Source organism: Vombatus ursinus, unplaced genomic scaffold, assembly GCF_900497805.2.
Source record: "Vombatus ursinus unplaced genomic scaffold, bare-nosed wombat genome assembly UNPS02014847.1, whole genome shotgun sequence".
Taxonomy (NCBI): domain Eukaryota; kingdom Metazoa; phylum Chordata; class Mammalia; order Diprotodontia; family Vombatidae; genus Vombatus; species Vombatus ursinus.
Window position 1 is genome coordinate 12,678,217 of NW_020954625.1, and position 18,562 is coordinate 12,696,778.

The 18,562-nt window shown below is 41.1% G+C and overlaps 1 protein-coding gene across 2 annotated transcripts in view; it reads right to left on the minus strand.

Annotated features, from left to right (window-relative positions):
• ARID5B (AT-rich interaction domain 5B) overlaps nt 1-18,562 on the minus strand; it is a 207,678-nt gene that overhangs the window by 109,466 nt on the left and 79,650 nt on the right. For both annotated transcript variants that reach the window (XM_027840531.1, XM_027840530.1), the window contains one exon: nt 1,864-2,094. In XM_027840531.1, coding sequence (XP_027696332.1) covers nt 1,864-2,094 — 231 coding nt within the window. The remainder of the gene's footprint in view (nt 1-1,863; nt 2,095-18,562) is intronic.

The following is an 18,562-nucleotide window of genomic DNA, read 5'->3' on the forward strand; positions in this document are numbered from 1 at the left end:
CACTTTAAGAGGTCCGGGAAGAAAAACAGCATTAAAATAAGCAATGTCACCAAGAGATTCAGGAAATCGTGGCTTCGAAAAGTCAGAGGCAAAGGTTTGGAAGAAACATTTAAAATGGATTTAGTAACTCCAACAGCCATCTTGATCACTGTTGAATTGTTAAATTCTCAAATTACAGAAGAATCTTAATGGTAAGAGTTTTGAAACTCAATGACTAATAACTCTTAAATTAGCCCCAAAGGTTAAACCTTTTTTTTTTCATTGCATTACATTGTGAAATTCAAATTTCGAATGCTCTCAAACAAGAGGGAAGGAATTCTTTCGGTTTTATTTTGTGTCAGTAAATTAGAGGCCTCAGTAGAGTGGTGGGGGGGGGGGGGGGAGAGGGGGGTTTGAGGGGCCAAAGAAGGGAAGCTTAGGGTAGGACTGAAAAGAGGGATACACACACACACACACACACACACACACACACACACACACACACACATTTTTATCTAGCTGAATAAAAATTTTATTTCAGAGACATTCCAGAAACATCTACCGCCCCAATTATTATGGCCAGATGTATTTGTACTAAAATATTCACATATCTTTGCTTTAAATACTGGGGAAGGGGGTGGGGAGGTGATAAAGTCTTTCTTTTTTCTAATCAGCATTTTCCTTTTAAGGACTGGTAGAAATTTGGTGGACTTACAGATTTCATAGCTGAAATGACATCTAATAACACAGTTTGAGCCCTTTCATAGGCTTTGGGATCCACTGAATGCTGACCTCTCCATGGCCCTTCCCTCTCTCCCCTTGACTTCCACAATATGCCAATGCTCCCCCAGGGCAGGGATACTGGTGTAGGAGGAACCTCAATGAAACCTCTCCACAGGCATTACAAGAATGATTACTGTGACTGTGTATACTTAATTGGTATACACCACAATAGATCACCCTACAACCAGTAGGCCATCTAAGAGAACCAAGTCAAGGAGAAACACCAAGTCACAGGATGGCGTAAGCAACAATTTAGAACCCCACAATGTTTGGGGCCTGGATGACAGGGGGTGTGTGTGTGTGTGTGTGTGTGTGTGAAAAGCACATCATAATCTGTACTTGAAAGGCAGTGGAAATTCTTAGTCCAAGAATTTGAGTTCAAAATCCTACCTTTGGTACTAATTACCTGTGTGACCTTGGTCAAATTGTGTACCCACGTCCAGGCCTCAGCTATTAAATTTGGGAGGTGGGGGGGTTGGACTCAGTGGTTTCTAAGATGACTTCTGGCTTAAAATCTAGGCTCCTACGTGCAGCAAAGAGATTTCCAAAATGGTGCTCTGATATCAATAGTGGATATCTAATCCTGTCTGGATACTGACAATGAAATACACACACTGACTCACGTTTGCTGAGTGACTTGTTAGGGAAAAACCAACATACCCCAGAGACAAACCCTCGATGCCTGTTAGTACACAACAGGACCAAGCATGCAGTGCTGTACCACAATGAGGGGTAAGTGACCATTAAGTAAAAACAATAGCCAAACAACTGAAGTTCATTGGACAGGAAGCTTTATGCTTTTTGGTTCTTGCCCAAAGTCCAATTTCAAGGTCTAACAAGCAGCTTCATGCTGTATATGCTGAACAACTTGTCTGTAGACTCGAAATAATAATCCCTTTGCCTATGGTAAACAGAGGTTGTGAGAGAGACCCGAACATGGTTAAGAATCCACAGCCAACCATCATTTGCCACAGTAATTGGGGGGCAACATCAGACATGTGAGAATGAGCACTGTTCACCATTACTGCTCTTTTTTGGAGCTAAAAACAACTACAAAGAAAGAAGATTCACGTGGGAAACAAAAAAGAGAGAGACACTTACCAAATTCATCACATATACTCTCATTTTCTATAAGGGTTGGGTGGTCAAAAGTGTCCCGACAGTAAAGGATTTGTGGATTCTTACTGACCACGGCAATCCCACCCAGGGCTAACACAAACTGGTCTGTTAGCACTGAGGATGGCTTGTCTTGAATACGCTTCAGCATGGAACGGTAGCGACAGTACTGGGGGTAGCTGAGGACAATCACATTGGAATCTTCATCGTCCTCACCTAGAAAAAGAAGAAAAGACCTCAATTGTACTCTTTCCTCACATGAAGGAGGCAATGCATGCAATAATCAACACATGACCACATCATAATTTCAATCTCCAGATTCTGTTTTCTACATGATATGACATAACAGCAATAAGACATCTCATGTCAGTTCTCATTCATCAGAGTCATAGCTGGTGCCTCTTCCCCTCCCTCCACTGATCCATCAGGCATATGGGCTTCACACAGTATGCTCTGTTTGGGAGAGAAAGTAGTATACTTCTCAGATTTCTATGGCTCTAAATATCACCATTACAATCCCTTCTCTCCTGACTCTCTCTCATGCCAGTCACCCCCAGCTAGTCTCGCTTTTCCTTCCCCTATTCCAACGTTCCCCAAACCTTCAAAATCCATCTGGCAACTTGGCAAATCGAAGGGAACCCTGCCGAGAAGCACATCCCAAGAGCCCTTGTTAAAGGACCCAATCAGAACCATCTTAAGTCTGATGAAAATGCTTCAGCAACTTTAACGAAGCCCGCCCACTCTTGATGTTCTTGATGCCTGTTTACACCTTGCTATATTTAGCACCCATTCACCAAATGGAGCTCTTCACGGATAGGTCTTTCCATCATCTTAAGCACTATAAATGACAAATGGTCCATCTCTTCTGTGACTCCCACTCCATGCAACGCCAAGCTAGATTTAGCAACCCAGAACCCAGTTTGCCACTGCACTCAACCAACCCACCATCGGGACAGTTGTAACCAATTCCCAAATATGTCACTTACTTATCCAAAGGGAAAACACTCAATATTTGAAGGCCTTACCATGCTATAGGGATTTGTACAAGACAGTTGTTCAGGATACCAACACTATTATGGCCATCTGGTAACCAGTAGGGAATGTCTTAAGAAGGAGAGGATATAATGATAGAATATCACCAGTACCAATAGAAGGTGCAGATGTGACCTTTTCAGATGGGAGGCTAATACCCAGATGTATTTCTATTTATGTTCATTTAGTTCCTCGGGCTGCTTGTTTCTCCTCGAATGGAGATGTTTCTCGGCTTGCAAGATGACATCTTTTTACAGTTTACATTTCTTAGCCTCCTGCTTAGTTTGTGGGTAGCCACGTCTTCAGCTGGCACACTTAATTAAAAGGAAATATGTTTACGTTGAAGGAAAGTTCCAAAATTAGAAGCCATTTTTAAAGACGATAAAATGTGTCTCCCAAGACATGCTAATTTGAGATTTTTAAAGCAGTCCCAAAAATAGTTTCATGCTTTTGGTTAAAGTAGGTACCTCCTATAGAGTTAAAGCACTTACTAAATATTAAGTGTTAATATCCACCCATCTTTGTCAAAACTCTAGAGTACCTAAGTGCCATCCAAAGAGGCAGCCACAAAGCTACAATTGTACCATTATAATCATCCATGGAAGAAGAAATTCCAAACGAGACAGGGGTTGGGGTCTGATGGTCTACCTAGAAGCCAGGAAACTCCAAAGGCCTAACTGAAGTTCCAGCAATGGCTTTCATTGGCACTGAGTAAGATATACTGTGGCTACCTCAGTTTCTCTAGATCATAGGATCATCGATTTTGCGGGAGAAGAGACCTTAAAAGCAATTTATTCTAACCCTCTCATTTTACGCATGACGAAACAGGATGAAAGTTGTAAGATGAAGACAGTAGCACTTATTGACTTAATAAGAGGCAAAGAAGCCTTCGGTGGCAATCCTCAATGGAGAAATTCACGTGATCCCTTTGGACTATGTCACTTTCTTGCCCATTCTCATTCCCCATTATTCAATGATCCTTTCCCTTGACACTAGGCTCTCTCACAAAATACCTAAAATCCCCTCTCTTCCTCACTCCCTCCTCCTTTTGGGCTCAATGAGCTTCTTACATATACCTTTTCTGACCTATGTCATAACATTTGCTCATTCTAATTTAGGAAGATCATCATAGTAAGGTTGAGAGTGAGAAGAGTAACTGAAGATCATCTCGAGTTCTTCCCACTCGCCATTTTACAGATGAGGACAGTGGGCCCAGAGAGACCAAGTGTGTTGCCCACTTGCCCATTAGCAATGCCAGGATTAAAATCTGGGCCTTCTCTTCACTTTATTTGTGTACATATCTCATCCCCTCACTGATATGTCAGCCCTTTGGGGTTAGGGATTAGGTCATTTTATATCTTAGTAGCCCCTATGCCTGGCATAATGCCTTGAATATGGTAAATTCTTGACAAAAGGTTCATTACAGTTGAATTTTCTTCTTCCACTTAAGCAGCTCCTGAAATCTCACCTCTTCCATGAAGTCTTTCTTGATTAACTGAAAGTTAGTCATTGTCCTTTTCACTGAAACAAGCAGCTCCTCATTCTCTGTTTGGCCAGCAATCTAGAACAGCTGCTTATGTAAAGCTTTGTACATTTATGAATTTAATAATTGTTCAATCACCAAATTGCAGACTCTCGGCATTGAAAGGGGCCTCAGAAACCACCTTTGGCAACTTGTGCCTGAAGGTGTCCTCTCTACCACACACCGGACAAAGAGCCGTCCCGCGTCTTCACCAAAGGGAAGCCCACCCTCTCCCACTCACCCGTTTTATTTTGGGATAGCCCTAGTTGTGAGAAAGCTTCTCCTTGCTTATTCAGTTGTCTATGTGTCTTCCTACCATCATCACTCTTGGACCACAAGCTTCTGCCAAAACGAGGTAGCACAGATGTTAATGAATGCTCATGAGCAACGAGGACAGTGGTTCCTGATTAGTTAGGCTAAGAACAACTCATTTCATGGAAAGCTGTGGAGAACAACCAGCTGTGGACCAGAATTTCCCATGTGTTTTTGTAATGGCTCCCTATTACCTCCAGAATCAAATATAAATCCTCTGTTTGGCATTTAAGCTTTTCAGAATCTAACCTATTTTTACCTTTCCAGCCTTCTTATATCATCCTCCTTTCTACAGACTCAGAAATCCACCTATACTGCCCTCTTGCAGTTCCTCACTGCTTCTCATCTCCACGCCGTTGCATTGGCTGTCTCCAGGTTTTAGATGCTCTGTTCCCTCATCTCTATCTCTTAGATTCTGTCAAGACGCAGCTCGAATCCCACCTTCTGCAGGGGGCCTTTCCCGTTCCCCTCCTTTCCCTCCGAGATCACCTTCCATCTGTTCCATTCCATTTTCCATTTGTACATCTCTTGAATGTACCTACTTATCCGCACATTGTCTCCTCCTTTAGAAAGTAAGCTCTCTGAGGGCAGGGGCTATCTTTGTCTTTCTTTGTATCACCAGTAATAGCACAGTGCTTGGAACATAGAAAAAACACTTAATAAATGCTTTCTGGTTGCTGAGTGGCAAGCCAGATCTCTCGACAAAGACCTTCCCAACCTCTAACAAATCAAATGGTCCCTTTCCAGCTTCATACCTGGGGTTCACTAAGTCTATAAATGGGCGACAATCATTGATCTGAATCATTCTGCATCTAGAGCAAAGTCATGCAATGCCAAAACAACTGATTTGCAGATGGAAAGAATTAAATCAACTGGTTGTTTTGTCGACAAAATTTCATCAGCAACCTTGTCGGACTGATTTCTGAACTGAGAGAACTGATCAGAGTGTTGGCACTGTATGCACAAAGCAAAGTTCAAGTGTGACAAGGCTTCTTCCTAATGAGTCCTTCCCCAAAGGGGGTTCCCAGGCACTTCTCAAACCACCATACCAAGATGCCAAACCTCACTGGCTCTCCAGAAAGTTGAAGAGTTAGCCATCTGGGTAGGCTTGGGGCCCAGAAGCACTGGCCAATTGGGTCCTAGAAGTAGAACGTCCCTTTACTGAGGCCCACTGCTTGGTAGCCTCTCTGTGGACTGAGCGGATGTATCTGTCTGACCGGGGTGAAAAAAATCCACTTAAGACCATGTGTGGTCATCTTGATATTAAGGAATCTATCAATTTATATGTAAAATGGATTCAGGGATCAGGGTGAAGCAAGAGACAGGGGGAGGTACAATGGATGATCTCAAAGCTCTCTTCCAATTCTAAAAATTCTCTAACGCCACGATTTTACCATAAGCCTTAGTATTAAACTAATTTCCTCCTGACTTGATACTAAGAACCTTTAAAACCCAGTACCTGATACAGCATCTTGACTGGGCACATAGGGGAAGAAAAGAAAGCCAGGTCGTCCCTAAGACACCTTTTTTTTTTACAGAAATTCCAAGTTACTTGTTTCCCAAATCACTTTTTCTTACTCGTGTGGTTCATCTATGTGTTCGTATGGGTATGTATATGTGTGCATAATAAACCAACACTGCAATGCAAAGCTAGCCATGCAACGAGGCCTGCCAACAAATGCTCTGCCCTGCATTTTTCCCCTTTCCAATTCATAATAAGGCCAACAGATAAATCTAAGAATGAATAAAGAATGGATAAATTGCACATTTGTTTAGTGAAAGACAAACAAAGTGTTCCTGGAACAAAGATTTTCTTTCAACCACACCCACATATGAAAAGAAATCAAAGCACTGCTCTAACAAAACACAGGCCTGAGAAAAAGAAGTTTTCCTCTCCCAACTCCAGTAGGCTGCCCTGAGTTGGGTTGAGTGTATTATTCTACTTTCCAGTCAACAGAAAATCAGTGAGGAGTTGCTGGCACTGGAAAAAAATTTTCAATTAATATAATTATGAGTTTCTAGTAAGGTAACAATTCACTCCCTAGTTACAATCTGTTTTTCCCCATGTCCACTCCCCCCACCCCTCCAATCTGTATATGTCTATTTTTAAAAGGAATTACTAGCTTGTGAACAGGAGATACAAAACTGCTAAACCTCATTTCAACTTCAATAAAAAGAATTTTACCTATTAAAAGTTAATACCTAAAGTACATTGCTTGTAGATGCTCAACCAAAATTACTCTAATCCAGGGCTTATATCATAATTACACGTTTTGTTAACCTCTCTCAATGTCAATTTTTCATTTATTTATATATTTTCAAAGTTCAAAACAGAATTCCATAGAGAAACTGTAATTACACTGGGAGACTCCACCCATGCTTTTCAAACAGTAACTGTATACCACTGCTTAATTCACGTCGCTGGGCTGGGGGAGTGGGAGGTGGGGGGGGGGAGAACAGAGTAAGAGCAGGCATTCAGGCTGAATAGCTTGTTGCTCAAGTTGTCTTTGTGCGAGAGGAGATGCATGAAATAGCAAACACAATGACTTAATGGGGCACTGACTTCCAAACATTCATAATGCTATTTTTTTAATAGCAAAAGCTGGCCAAATGCACAGAGTGGCTGAAAACATGATTTCCTGAGGAGAAATCTGCTTCCATACCTTCCCAAATGATTCAGAAATGCAACTTTCTTTTTCATTCTTGGGGCTGGGGAGGTGGGGGTGGGGGGGAGATTGGAGGAAGACTTTGTTTCGGAAACATTAGACTATTATAGTTACTGCTAACCACCATAATCTACCTCGAACATCAGTTAGCTTTTTTTTAACTTAAAAAAAAAAACCCTTCACGCCAGGATTTTATAGAGCCTGATGGAAAAAGTATGCATGTTCCTTCCTGCACCTAATTACCTCAACTGAGAAATCTGCCAAGAATCCGACCCTTTAGTTCTCTTAATCGTATTAGGGTGAAGGCATTTGGATGCCAATAGAAACAAACATTTACGGATTTTTCACTTAAAAGATTCCAAATATGTATTAAAGCTATGCTTGAAACACAACGTCCCCACTGCTTCAAAGACAACAGAGAGTGGTTTTTAAAAGAGCAAACCCGAATTTGCTCGTGTTATAAAACTTAATGTCTAGTTTCAGGACAATTGAAGTAAAATCGTGTCGATATGAACTCCTCTCTCCATGATTTATGCTGCCTTCTGTTAGTTTATTACATTAGACATTCCTTTCTCAATGCTTTATACTTTTTCCTGTGCTCCTAGCAACCAGCTAGGAGAAGAGGCATCAACTTTATATACCTGGCTTCACTCCAGTTTTTGCTGCTATTGATAATTATATTGAAGTTTCCATTTAATTGCTGCTCTGTTGTGACACTGAATATTTGTCATAATTAGGCGTTTCCTATTTTCTGTCCATTCATTTCTGATATTACTGAAAATGAAGACTGAATCCAGAAAACAAAAAGCGGAACAATAACATAGATAAGAGTAGCTACAGCTGTTACCATCATTACCAACACAGTAACGTGTGGTAGGGAAAAAAATTCTGAATATAATTTCTCGGAAGGTAATTTTCCTTTCAGTCTAAGTACTCTTATTCATCTTACAGTTACTCAATGATTTCCTGTTCTAATTACAAGACATTATACAGAAAGACGTTTGTAAAAGGAAAATACACCAAAGCAACACAGCTAAATAGCCTGAATTGGTTGGAAGTGTTTAAAATTCCAAATTTGTTCATCAACTCGATCAATTCTTGGTTACGGTTCTGGGTAATGTGTCCTACCACATGTCTAAACCTCTCTCGAGGCAGTCAAGTTAGTGCCCAAGTCTACATCAAAGGGGAAAATACACTTGCAGTTAAACTGTTAAGAGAGAAGGGGAAAAAAAAAAAAAAAGATCAGTTATTTTTTCTCACCAAAGCTGTTAAGTTGGAGGCATGCCAAGACAAGGAGTGGAAAATATTTTTTTTTTTTTTCATAAAAGCAAAATGCTTGATTAAAAGAGAGAAAGAGCAAGATTCCACCCGGAATCTAAATGAATACAGCAGAAACGATTTCATAAAAACATGCTGTGACGTAAATTACACATCAGCATTGGACTGTTGTGGTTATTTTGAGAAATGGTTTGTACTGTAAGTCAGCTGGTTCTGCCCCACCCTTAATAGTTTTGTAATTCTCTACACAGCAAGTGAGTGGAGCAGTCCTGAAATTGCTAAGAAAGAAAACAGACATAGCCATATAGAGTTGGCAATAAAAAGATAATGTACTTTTAACATAACAGAACAAGAAGATTGGTTTTATTAACTAAAAAACTACTTTAAATGGTCCCCAGTCTGCCATTTGTTTTGATAAATGGGAACACAGATCTTCCTAAGATAAGCAACAGAAACAACACTGGGGAACTTTAAAAAGTGGGAAAATGGATTAGTATAAGGATAGCAAATTAAGCAAGATAAATTCCAAATGCATAGTAAAAATAAATAAAGATTCAAGGGCTCTGAATAGACCTATTCTTAAAGCAGACCTCTTTGGAAAATATACACTCAAATTTTAAAAAAGAATTTTTTCAGCCCACACTAAGGCAAACAGCTGGGCATAGGGGGATGCCTGCATAGAGCGTCCTACTTGTAACACATGAACCCATTTCTGAAATCCTGAAAGAAAAAAAGAAAAAGGAAGGTGACAGAAGAGGGACAACTATGACATCATCTCTCTGAATCCACTGAAGAAATATGGGCTTTCAGATAAGCATTCTAAAGTATCGAGGGTCTAGTTTGCTCACTTCTATGAAATCTCAAGTCTATATCGAAATATACACAAGTCATCAGAGAGGTCCATTAGTGAGACTATATGGAGGGGCAGGCAGGATACACAAATAAAACACACAGATGAGAGATTCAAAACTGGAAGAGACTTTTGAAGCCACCATATATATACCCTCATCTCTCTTACTTAACTCACTTCATTAATGCCTGCAGAAGATAGTACTGTCAACTGTTATCAGCCACTTATTCCTTAGTGTGAATACATTTTGGATTATTTCTCAGTAGGTTTGATAATTAAAGAGAAACAGGGCACAGCGGAAAGGAATGAACGCAAGAAGACAGTGAAACCAATGACCAGATCACACAACTAAGAAACTTGGGAAGGGGGTGGGGAATAAAGGGAAGGGTCTCATCGGCTTCACAAGCCTAGATAATGTACACACTGGAAGCCATGGAACTTTACTTTTCTTTTTAATGATCCACAAATCAAATGTAGACTATTTCAGGTAACCCAGACTGCCCATGACGGTGTCTCCCATGATAGAATGGAAATTCCTCTATTTTTATCCCCAAGCTGCTCCAGCACAGTGCCGGGTATATAGTAGGTGTTTAATAAATGCTTCCTGCTTGACTGAAGGCAAGGGCTACTTCATATTCTTTTTTTTTTTTTGCCTTTGTATCCCCATTCCCTAATAGAGTATCTGGCACATAGAAAATGACTAATGATAAATGTTCATTGAGGGGTAGCATCCATGCCAAGAAGATAAGGGACTCTGCATTTAATTTGATCTGCTATCAGAACGTAACCTGGCTCTCCTCAGCCTATCCTGAGCAATATAAGACAGTGTGGCTATCTTTACAGAAGGCCCCCACAACTACTCGTGGTGATTCAGTATTCTAATATTCCTTCCCTTCTGTAAGCCTCTCTGGGTTTCACTCCAGGAGTTTCAAACTAGAGAAAACAGGGGTTCATATGTTTTCGAGCTAGAAGGGAAGGAGTGTTTGTGTTCGGCAAGTGTGAGTGTCCCCAGATGGTGTGGCTTTTATGCCAGCAATTGGCACAGTGACCTGGAATCACCAAGACCTAAGTTTGAACCTTATGACCCTCAGATGCTAACCAGCTGTGTGACCCTGGCCAAATCACTGAATCTCTCTCAGCCTGTTTCCTCATTGGCAAAATGGGCATGAAAACAGTACCTATGCCACAGGCCAATGTGAGGACGAAATGAGATGGCCAGTGTGAAGCATCTGGCAAAACTTAAAGCATTCTAGAATGACGTAGTGGTACATCACTGCAGGTGAGGATGATGATGCTGGATGGATAGATGAACTTGCCATCCGAAGGAGTAGATCCTCCTACTAGGGACGCTATCCTTGCCCCACGCACGCTTCCACTTCAGCTCAGACACCATCACCTCCGGCAATGAAACAACCAGACAGCCATCACTGCCTGGGAGTCTCTATAGAGTGAGACCTTATGGAAATCAATTCCCCTTTTGAGGCCGTGGTTTCCTCACTGGCAAAACCATCTCTTAACTTCCTTCTGATTCTACACAGAAGTCTTTCTCACACCCTACATTCCAGCCAAACCAGGCTACTTGCTGCTCGACAACATGGCGCCCCAGGTCCCATCACTGCACGATTAAATGGGCTGTTCCCCATTCCTGGGACGTGCTCTTACACACCTTCCCCCTCATGGGATCTCTTGGCTTCCTTCGAGGCCCAGCTCAGGGGCCACTTCCTAGAAGGAAGCCCGTTCTGATTCTCCCATTGCTTAGCACCCTTCCCCCACCCCCCATTTCTTTGTATTTACTTTGTATCTTTGCCCACAACCTACTTCCCCAGCCCTTCAGTTTGCTTTTCTGTTTCTCCTATGTGATTGTAAGCTCCATGGGGGCAAAGACCAATTTTCTTTTTCCCAATTGTATCTCCAGCATTTAACACAGGGCCTGGCACACTGTAGGTGCTTAATGAATATTTATATTTATATTTATATTTATTGACTACTTCATACACATTTTGTATTTAATAACTTCATGTATACACATTTTATATTACATATTATTATATTCCATAACTTTGTGTGTACATTCATCTATATCTTGTATGTACCAAGAAATTTTCAAGTTTGTCTCCCTCATTAGAATGTGAACTCCATCAGGGTAGGAATTGGGTTTTGGGGTTTGTTTGCCTTTTTTTTTTTTTTTTTTGGCTTTTCTTTGTATCACCAGGGATTTGCACAGTGCCCAGCCCAGGGTAAACACTTAACAAATGCGGTTGAATAACATGCTGTTTTCACCCAAGGGAATCTGACCTCTTTGAGGGCAGAAATTGTTACATATTTGTCTTTTTATTTCTAGCACCCAGCACCATGCCTGGCATGTATAGGTAGCAGGCACTTCTAAATGCTTCTGGGTCATGAAATGCCTGGGCAGGCCTTTTAATTTTATGTTTAAAAATAAATAATAATGGATATCTTGTGTTTTTCCTTTGTTCCTCTTCCATCCAAAAGAGCCATCCCTCATTACAAAAGAGATACCATTTTTACAGGACTGACTGCACAATGGAAGTCTGGCATACAGCAAAATATTCAGTAAATGTCTGGGGAACTAAGGAATGTGCTGGACATACTTCACTAGCAATGGCCACTGGCTTGTCCAGGATTTAGTAAGGCAGAATATTCCAAAAGTAGGTTCCCTACCTGTTAGAAGATCACCATCTAATAAGACAAAACAGAAAGAAAGGATATACTATTTTGCAAATAGGCTTTTCCTCTCTGTTTTTGTAATCTGGCTTCTGGGGTGATTTAGTTGGGATGTATGGAGAAAAGGGAAGATCTTCTCACCACACCAGATAATCAGAGTGAGTCATGTTAAAAACCCAAGGAACTACTGTGGTGAACATGAAGAGGGAGGTGGGGAGGTAGTTCCAAAGCAGAAAGAGTGACAGAAGAGTCCCCGATACGGGCTCAAAGCACCTGCATTTACAGCCAGATGCTATCTACTTACTACCCGTGTAACTTTGGAAAAGTCCCTTTGCCATTCAAAGCCTCACTTTCCTGATCTATAAAATGGGGATAACAATGCCTGCAGAGCCTACTTGAGAGGGCTGTTACTGGGATTAAATAAAGTCATGTACATAAAATGCTTGGGTACTACAGGGATGTCTGCATCGTTACCAAAATGAAAAGATATTTGTAAAGCACTTAGCACAGTCCCTGGCACATAGTAGGTGCCACAGAAATGCTGGCTGCTATCACCATCACCATCACCATCATCATCATCATCATCATTACTTAGTCCAACATCTCCTTTTAAAGATGAGAAAAACTGAGATCAAACAGGTAGGGGGTACATTGGTTAAAGTCTTGGACTGATAGCCAAGAAGACCTGAGTTCAAATCCTACCTCAGACAATTACTAGCTATGTAAACCACAGCAAGCCACTTGACTTCTTTGCCTCAGTATCATCATTTGTAAACATGGAGATAATAATAGCACCTATTTAATAGGGCTGTTATTAGGAGCAGATGAGATAATATACATGAAGTGCTTTGTAAACTTTAATGCTATTATAAATGCCAGCTATTATTATTATTATTGTTGTAACAATCAATTAAAAACAATTATTAAGTACCTATTGCATGCCAGGTATTATGTTAGGCACTGGAAAGTCAAAGACAACAGTCAAACAGTTCTTGCCCTCAAGGAGCTTACATTCTATTAGAGACAGCACATTCCTATACAAAGTTCCCACACCCAACATGTTTTTCTCTACATCACACTACCTTGATGAGGCTAGATAATCTTTAAGGGCCCTTTCAGTCTAAATCCTATGAACCAAGAAGAGGAGAAAAGGTATCTATGACATATATAAAAACTGATGGGAGTGATTCGGTGACTTTGGGAGTTCGGACTCCCACAGCTCTCTGGAGGGTCCAAGGGCAGACCTTTAGATGGGGCTGATCATTTTGCTTTTGGTGAGTGATAAAAGTCCATTCAAAGTAAAACAGAAACATGGCTCAAATATGTGGCCTGGCAAAGGAAGTCTTCTTCAATGGGTTATGGATAGGCTCCCATAACAAAAGAAAAAGAAAAAGAAAAAAACAGCAAGCTCTAAGTTCACTACACCACCCGCCATTTTCACAAACCAACTACTACTCTTTCTTGTCATGATTCTAGAGGAAGAGTAGTTACTGAGAAAGATTTGTGCTGTGCTCTGTGTGTGTGTGTGTGTGTTTGCAGTGTGCACAATCCTAAAATTAGTTTAACATCTGAAAGAAAGAGATACTTCTAAATCGACTGGAACCTGAAACCACTCTTCAATCTCCCGATAATGCAGCTGTGTGAAAACTTCAACACCTTCTCGTGTGCACTCAGAGCACATTGTGGAAGAACATTACTTCAGAGCTGATGCTCTGGATAGGCTCTATTTGAGTTCCTTTTAAGAGAGCTGGGAGGCAGGGAGTTGACGACAGACAGACAGAAGGACAATGGCTCTGGGCACCTCTCTTATGTCACATATATTTTTCTTCCCTTTCCCACTCTCCCTGTCCCAGTCCATCCACCAATATTAAAGATAAGAAAAATAATGCTGGGAAACCATCTGATTTCTCTGCTTTTGTATCTCATGATTTATCTAATTCTGCAGTTCCCAAATCAGAGATTTCTAAGTGCCTATAAATGGAGGAAAGAGAAAAAGGTATCTCCCCCAAAGAAAAGGTACCTGTGTGATCTTAGATGAGCTGCAGAACCTCTGTACCTCAGTTTCCTCATTTGTAAAATGAGAGGGGGTGGGTGGGCAACATGCTTCCTGAAGTCCCTGCCCTGAATCTTCTAATTCCACAGGCAAGACCTGCAAACGTAGAGACTTCCCAGCTGGCTTTCTGGATGCCCCTCACAGTCAGTCGCTGAACCAAATTAACTCAATGCCAGGTTGGGCATTCCCTTCGATGTTCAATTGCTGCCAACCTTACCAAAATGCATGCCTCTCGTCCTTGTGGATGTGCCTACATAAGTGGGTGCCTGCCTATTCTATAAATGCCACCTAGTGACGTGTTTAAAAAAAAAAGGGACCCCCACCAAAATGTGACACAGCGTCGGGAGCCCACGTGGGTAGTCTCATAATCACCGAGAGATGGAAGCATAAGTAGATATTAATAGCCAGGAAAAGCGGATTAACAGTATGAGCTAAAAACATCGAATAAATAAGTATCTAGAAGCAAGTAGGGTAGTCCTGGATTGTTCTCCACTCAAAAGTATCTATGCAGAAGGATTGAGTGGAGACCAAGAGAACAGATGGTACAGTCATCCACAATCACTTGAACATACAAGCTGAAAAGGAAAATAAATACCTTTTTTCCTTGGAAACAGCAGATACCGGAAATAGTAAACACTATAAGCCCTGGACATCTAGGATGGGCAGCGGAAAGATCATTGGCTCTCTAGAGTCAGAACTAGGTTTTTAATTCCCATCTCTACTACTTGTTTGACCTTGGCCAGGTCACTTAATTTCTCTTGGCCAGAGTTTCCTCATCTGTAAAATGGGGGCAGAGTGGTGTGGCACTGGATGACCCCTGCAGTCCCTTCCAGCTCTAAATCCAGGATCCCATGGTTCTAAATGTAGGATTCATCCACGGACTTTCCCATTGGGACAGGAGAAGGACCCCTGGCAAGAACCTGAGAACTGCTTAGGCAGGAAACCATTGGTAGTTTCCTGATTTCCCCTATCAACTGCCAGCGACCCCATAGTGTGTTGGTAATTACGAGAAACCCTAAGAGCCTGGTTCAATAGATAATTGTGAAAACCAAATTTCTGGTTTCAAATTGCACTACCTAAAGTTTCTTTTCAAGTTGTAGATTTGAAATAACCTTCCAAACTCAAGCTAACTTCTGCCAAACGCTTGCTTCTTACCTTATTTGGACATGCTGCCAAATAATATAATATATTATAATAGAATGTGTGAAATAATAGCTCCTCTCTATCCTACATGCCCCCAGCCCCACCCCCCATTCTTAAAATTATTAGGAATTGAGTGTCAGAATCAGAATAAAACCAGAGGGATTTCCCCCGCCTAGATTCAGGTCTAGCAGCATGAATGCATTTTACCCACTGTGACCCATGAACACTCTTTATCACAAAAAAAAAAAGAAAGAAAAAGAAAAAAAATCATTCTCTGTTAAAATTATACTAGGAATGATTTTTAAATAAAACTCAATAGATAACTGTGTCTCAACCCTACTAGCCCCACTTAAAACCTGCTTCTCTTTCTGGCTTCCTTGTTTCTGTTGATAGTATCATTCACCCAGGAGGGGCCATTGGAGATGACCTTGAATTTTCCTTCAAATTCAAATTCCTTACCAATATGTCACCACTTTGGGCCTCTGTCTCATTGGTATAATGACAGAGCTGTGAATTAGGTCAGTAGTTCTTGAATTTTTTGATCTCAGGACCCTTTTACACTTTTAAAACTTGGGGGCTCCAAAGAGCTTTTGTTTATATGGGTTACATCTATTGATATTTACTTTGTTAGAAATTAAAATGTTTTAGTATTATTGTGAAAAGTCAGACAATCAACAAACATTTATTCGCTGTTGAGTCGTTTCATTTGTGACCCTACTTAGAGTTTTCTTGGCAAAGATACTGGAGTAGTTTGCCATTTCTTTCCCCAGTTCATTTTATAGAGGCAAAGAGGGGTAAGTGACTTGCCTAGGGTCACACAGCTAGTAAGTGTCTGAGGCCATAGTTGAATTCAGGTCTTCCTGACTCCAAGGAGGCCATTCTTTCAATCACTTATGAAGAAAGCTGTTCATATTTCCTTTCTTCCTCTAGTGTTACAAAATACTGGCTTCTCTTTGCCATCACTTGCTTCCATAAGTCTCAACTCCAAGTGTACAAAGTTTCCATGCCATGATTAGCCATGCTAGACAGAGTCAACATCAGGCTTTGAGTCTAAGCACCCAGGGGGAAAGAGATGGAGATAGGTATAGGGGTACAGACTGAACCTGTTGTTTCATTGATATAGAGAATGCCCAGATAAGGAAACTCCTTTACCAATACACTTGGGGACTTAATTGCAAGCTGAGGGTCTTAGAGAATTTGGTGGAGCAATCAGATGTTCAATGATTTCTCCAGGCTCACAAAGGCCAAATATGTCAGTGGTGGGATGTGAGCCCCATTTGCTCTGGCTTTGAGGCCAATTCTCTCTCTACAACATGACTATTTTTATTTTACTTGACTGGTATAGGCCAACAAAGGACTATCCTTAACAAAGGTTATTTGTGGAGGTGGCAGTGGCGTTGATGATGAATTGAGATAAAGTTAGATAATCATAATTCACATCCATATAGTGCTTGAAGACTGACAGTCTTTTGCATTCATCATCTCATTTGGTGCTCCCCAAACCCTACATGGTTGGTAGTAAATAATAATTTACATTTCTACTATGATTTAAAGGTTCTCAAAGCAGTTTCCTACAAACAGCTCTGTAAGGTAGTGTATGTGACCACTACTTTCTCCATTTAACATCTAAAGAAAATGAAACTTAGGGAGGTAGTATGATTTTTCCAGATCCACACAGCTAGTTAAGGGTCAGAGATGACATTGAAACCCAGGTCTTCTCAGGCCAAGAACAATGCCCTTTCCCCTACACAGTCACGTATTGATAACATGAGGTGGGAGTCTCCAGGAGGCACATTGGTCAGAGTGAAAACCTTTTGAACACAGAGCATTCCAGCCACCAAGGAGCAATGAAGAAGTTTATGCCCCAGCTCTGAAAGAGTTGTTTATTCTGCTCTCTTGGATACTGGAGCTACAAATGCTGTGGCAGACAAAAGAGTTGTATGTAATAAGAGGGGCCTTGGAGATGCAATCTGGGAATGCAATCAGGCCCCACCACGCAGGCCCCCTTCAATTCATGTTCATCCTTTGTTTCAAATATGTTAGAGTTTCAACAGGCCTTTGACTCCAGGACTGCCAACACTTTAGATCTTTTCTTAACAATGCAACAGATACTTATCAAAAATTCAAACCTATTTTAATTTTTTATTTCCTAAAGTGGGATTTAGACAATAAACATTCAGGTAATGGGAGTTCTCACTCAGGAAGACATGACCGAATGAGTCCTTGGTGACAAGTCACAACTTGTGCAGCCCAATTTAACGGTTTCATTTAGACTCTTCACAATCAAGATGATTTCAACAGGCTCTGAATACCATCCAAGATACCACCAAAGTCTACTTAAATATCAGCAAACATTACATATTTTTTAAAATTCCAGATTTGTTTCCTTTGCTAGCTTAAAAAAAAAATCACCTCTTGCTTTACCTTCATATAGAGAAAGCCATCTTAATTCTGCAGAGAAATGGGAGAGAAGTAGGCTTCACTAAATTTTCCTCTTTTCTTCAATTACCAACTCATCTTGCCCATGACACCTCCCCTTTCCCCTTTAGGGAGGTAGTGTGGTTCTGTGCACCTACCTCCCAGGGTTAACTTTGAGAAGCAAATGAGATAATGTAAAGTAACGGGGTCATGAAGAGTCAGACACGACTGAAAAGCTATCGCTGCTACTGCCGTTGCTGCTGCTGCTGCTATTACTTAACTACTATGACAACGATTATCTTTTTTGTTGACACAATTAGTTTACAAAGAGAATTCTCTGGGTTGTTTCCCCGCTGAAATGCTCTTTCCATCGTGCTATGTAGAGTCCTGGTGCTGGGGTCCAAATCAGACCTGAGATGCAGCCCAGTCCTGTGCCTTTCTCTCTGCATGACTCTGAACAAGGACTCACTTCTCAAAGCCTTCGTTTCTTTGCCCCGAGTCCAGTATGTTGTTACAACAACACTGGGCATCCCTTCTTCAGTGTTTATTTGGTTAGAACTCCATAGTTCTCATGCTCAAAGTGGGGCACCTTCCAAACCAACCTTCCTTCTTTCCTTTCCTCCCAACCTCCCTCTCTCTGTTCCTTCTTTTCTTCCTTCCTCCCCCTTCTTCTTCCCTCTTTCTTCTTCCTTCCTTCCTTCCTTTATGCCTTCTTTCCTTCCTTT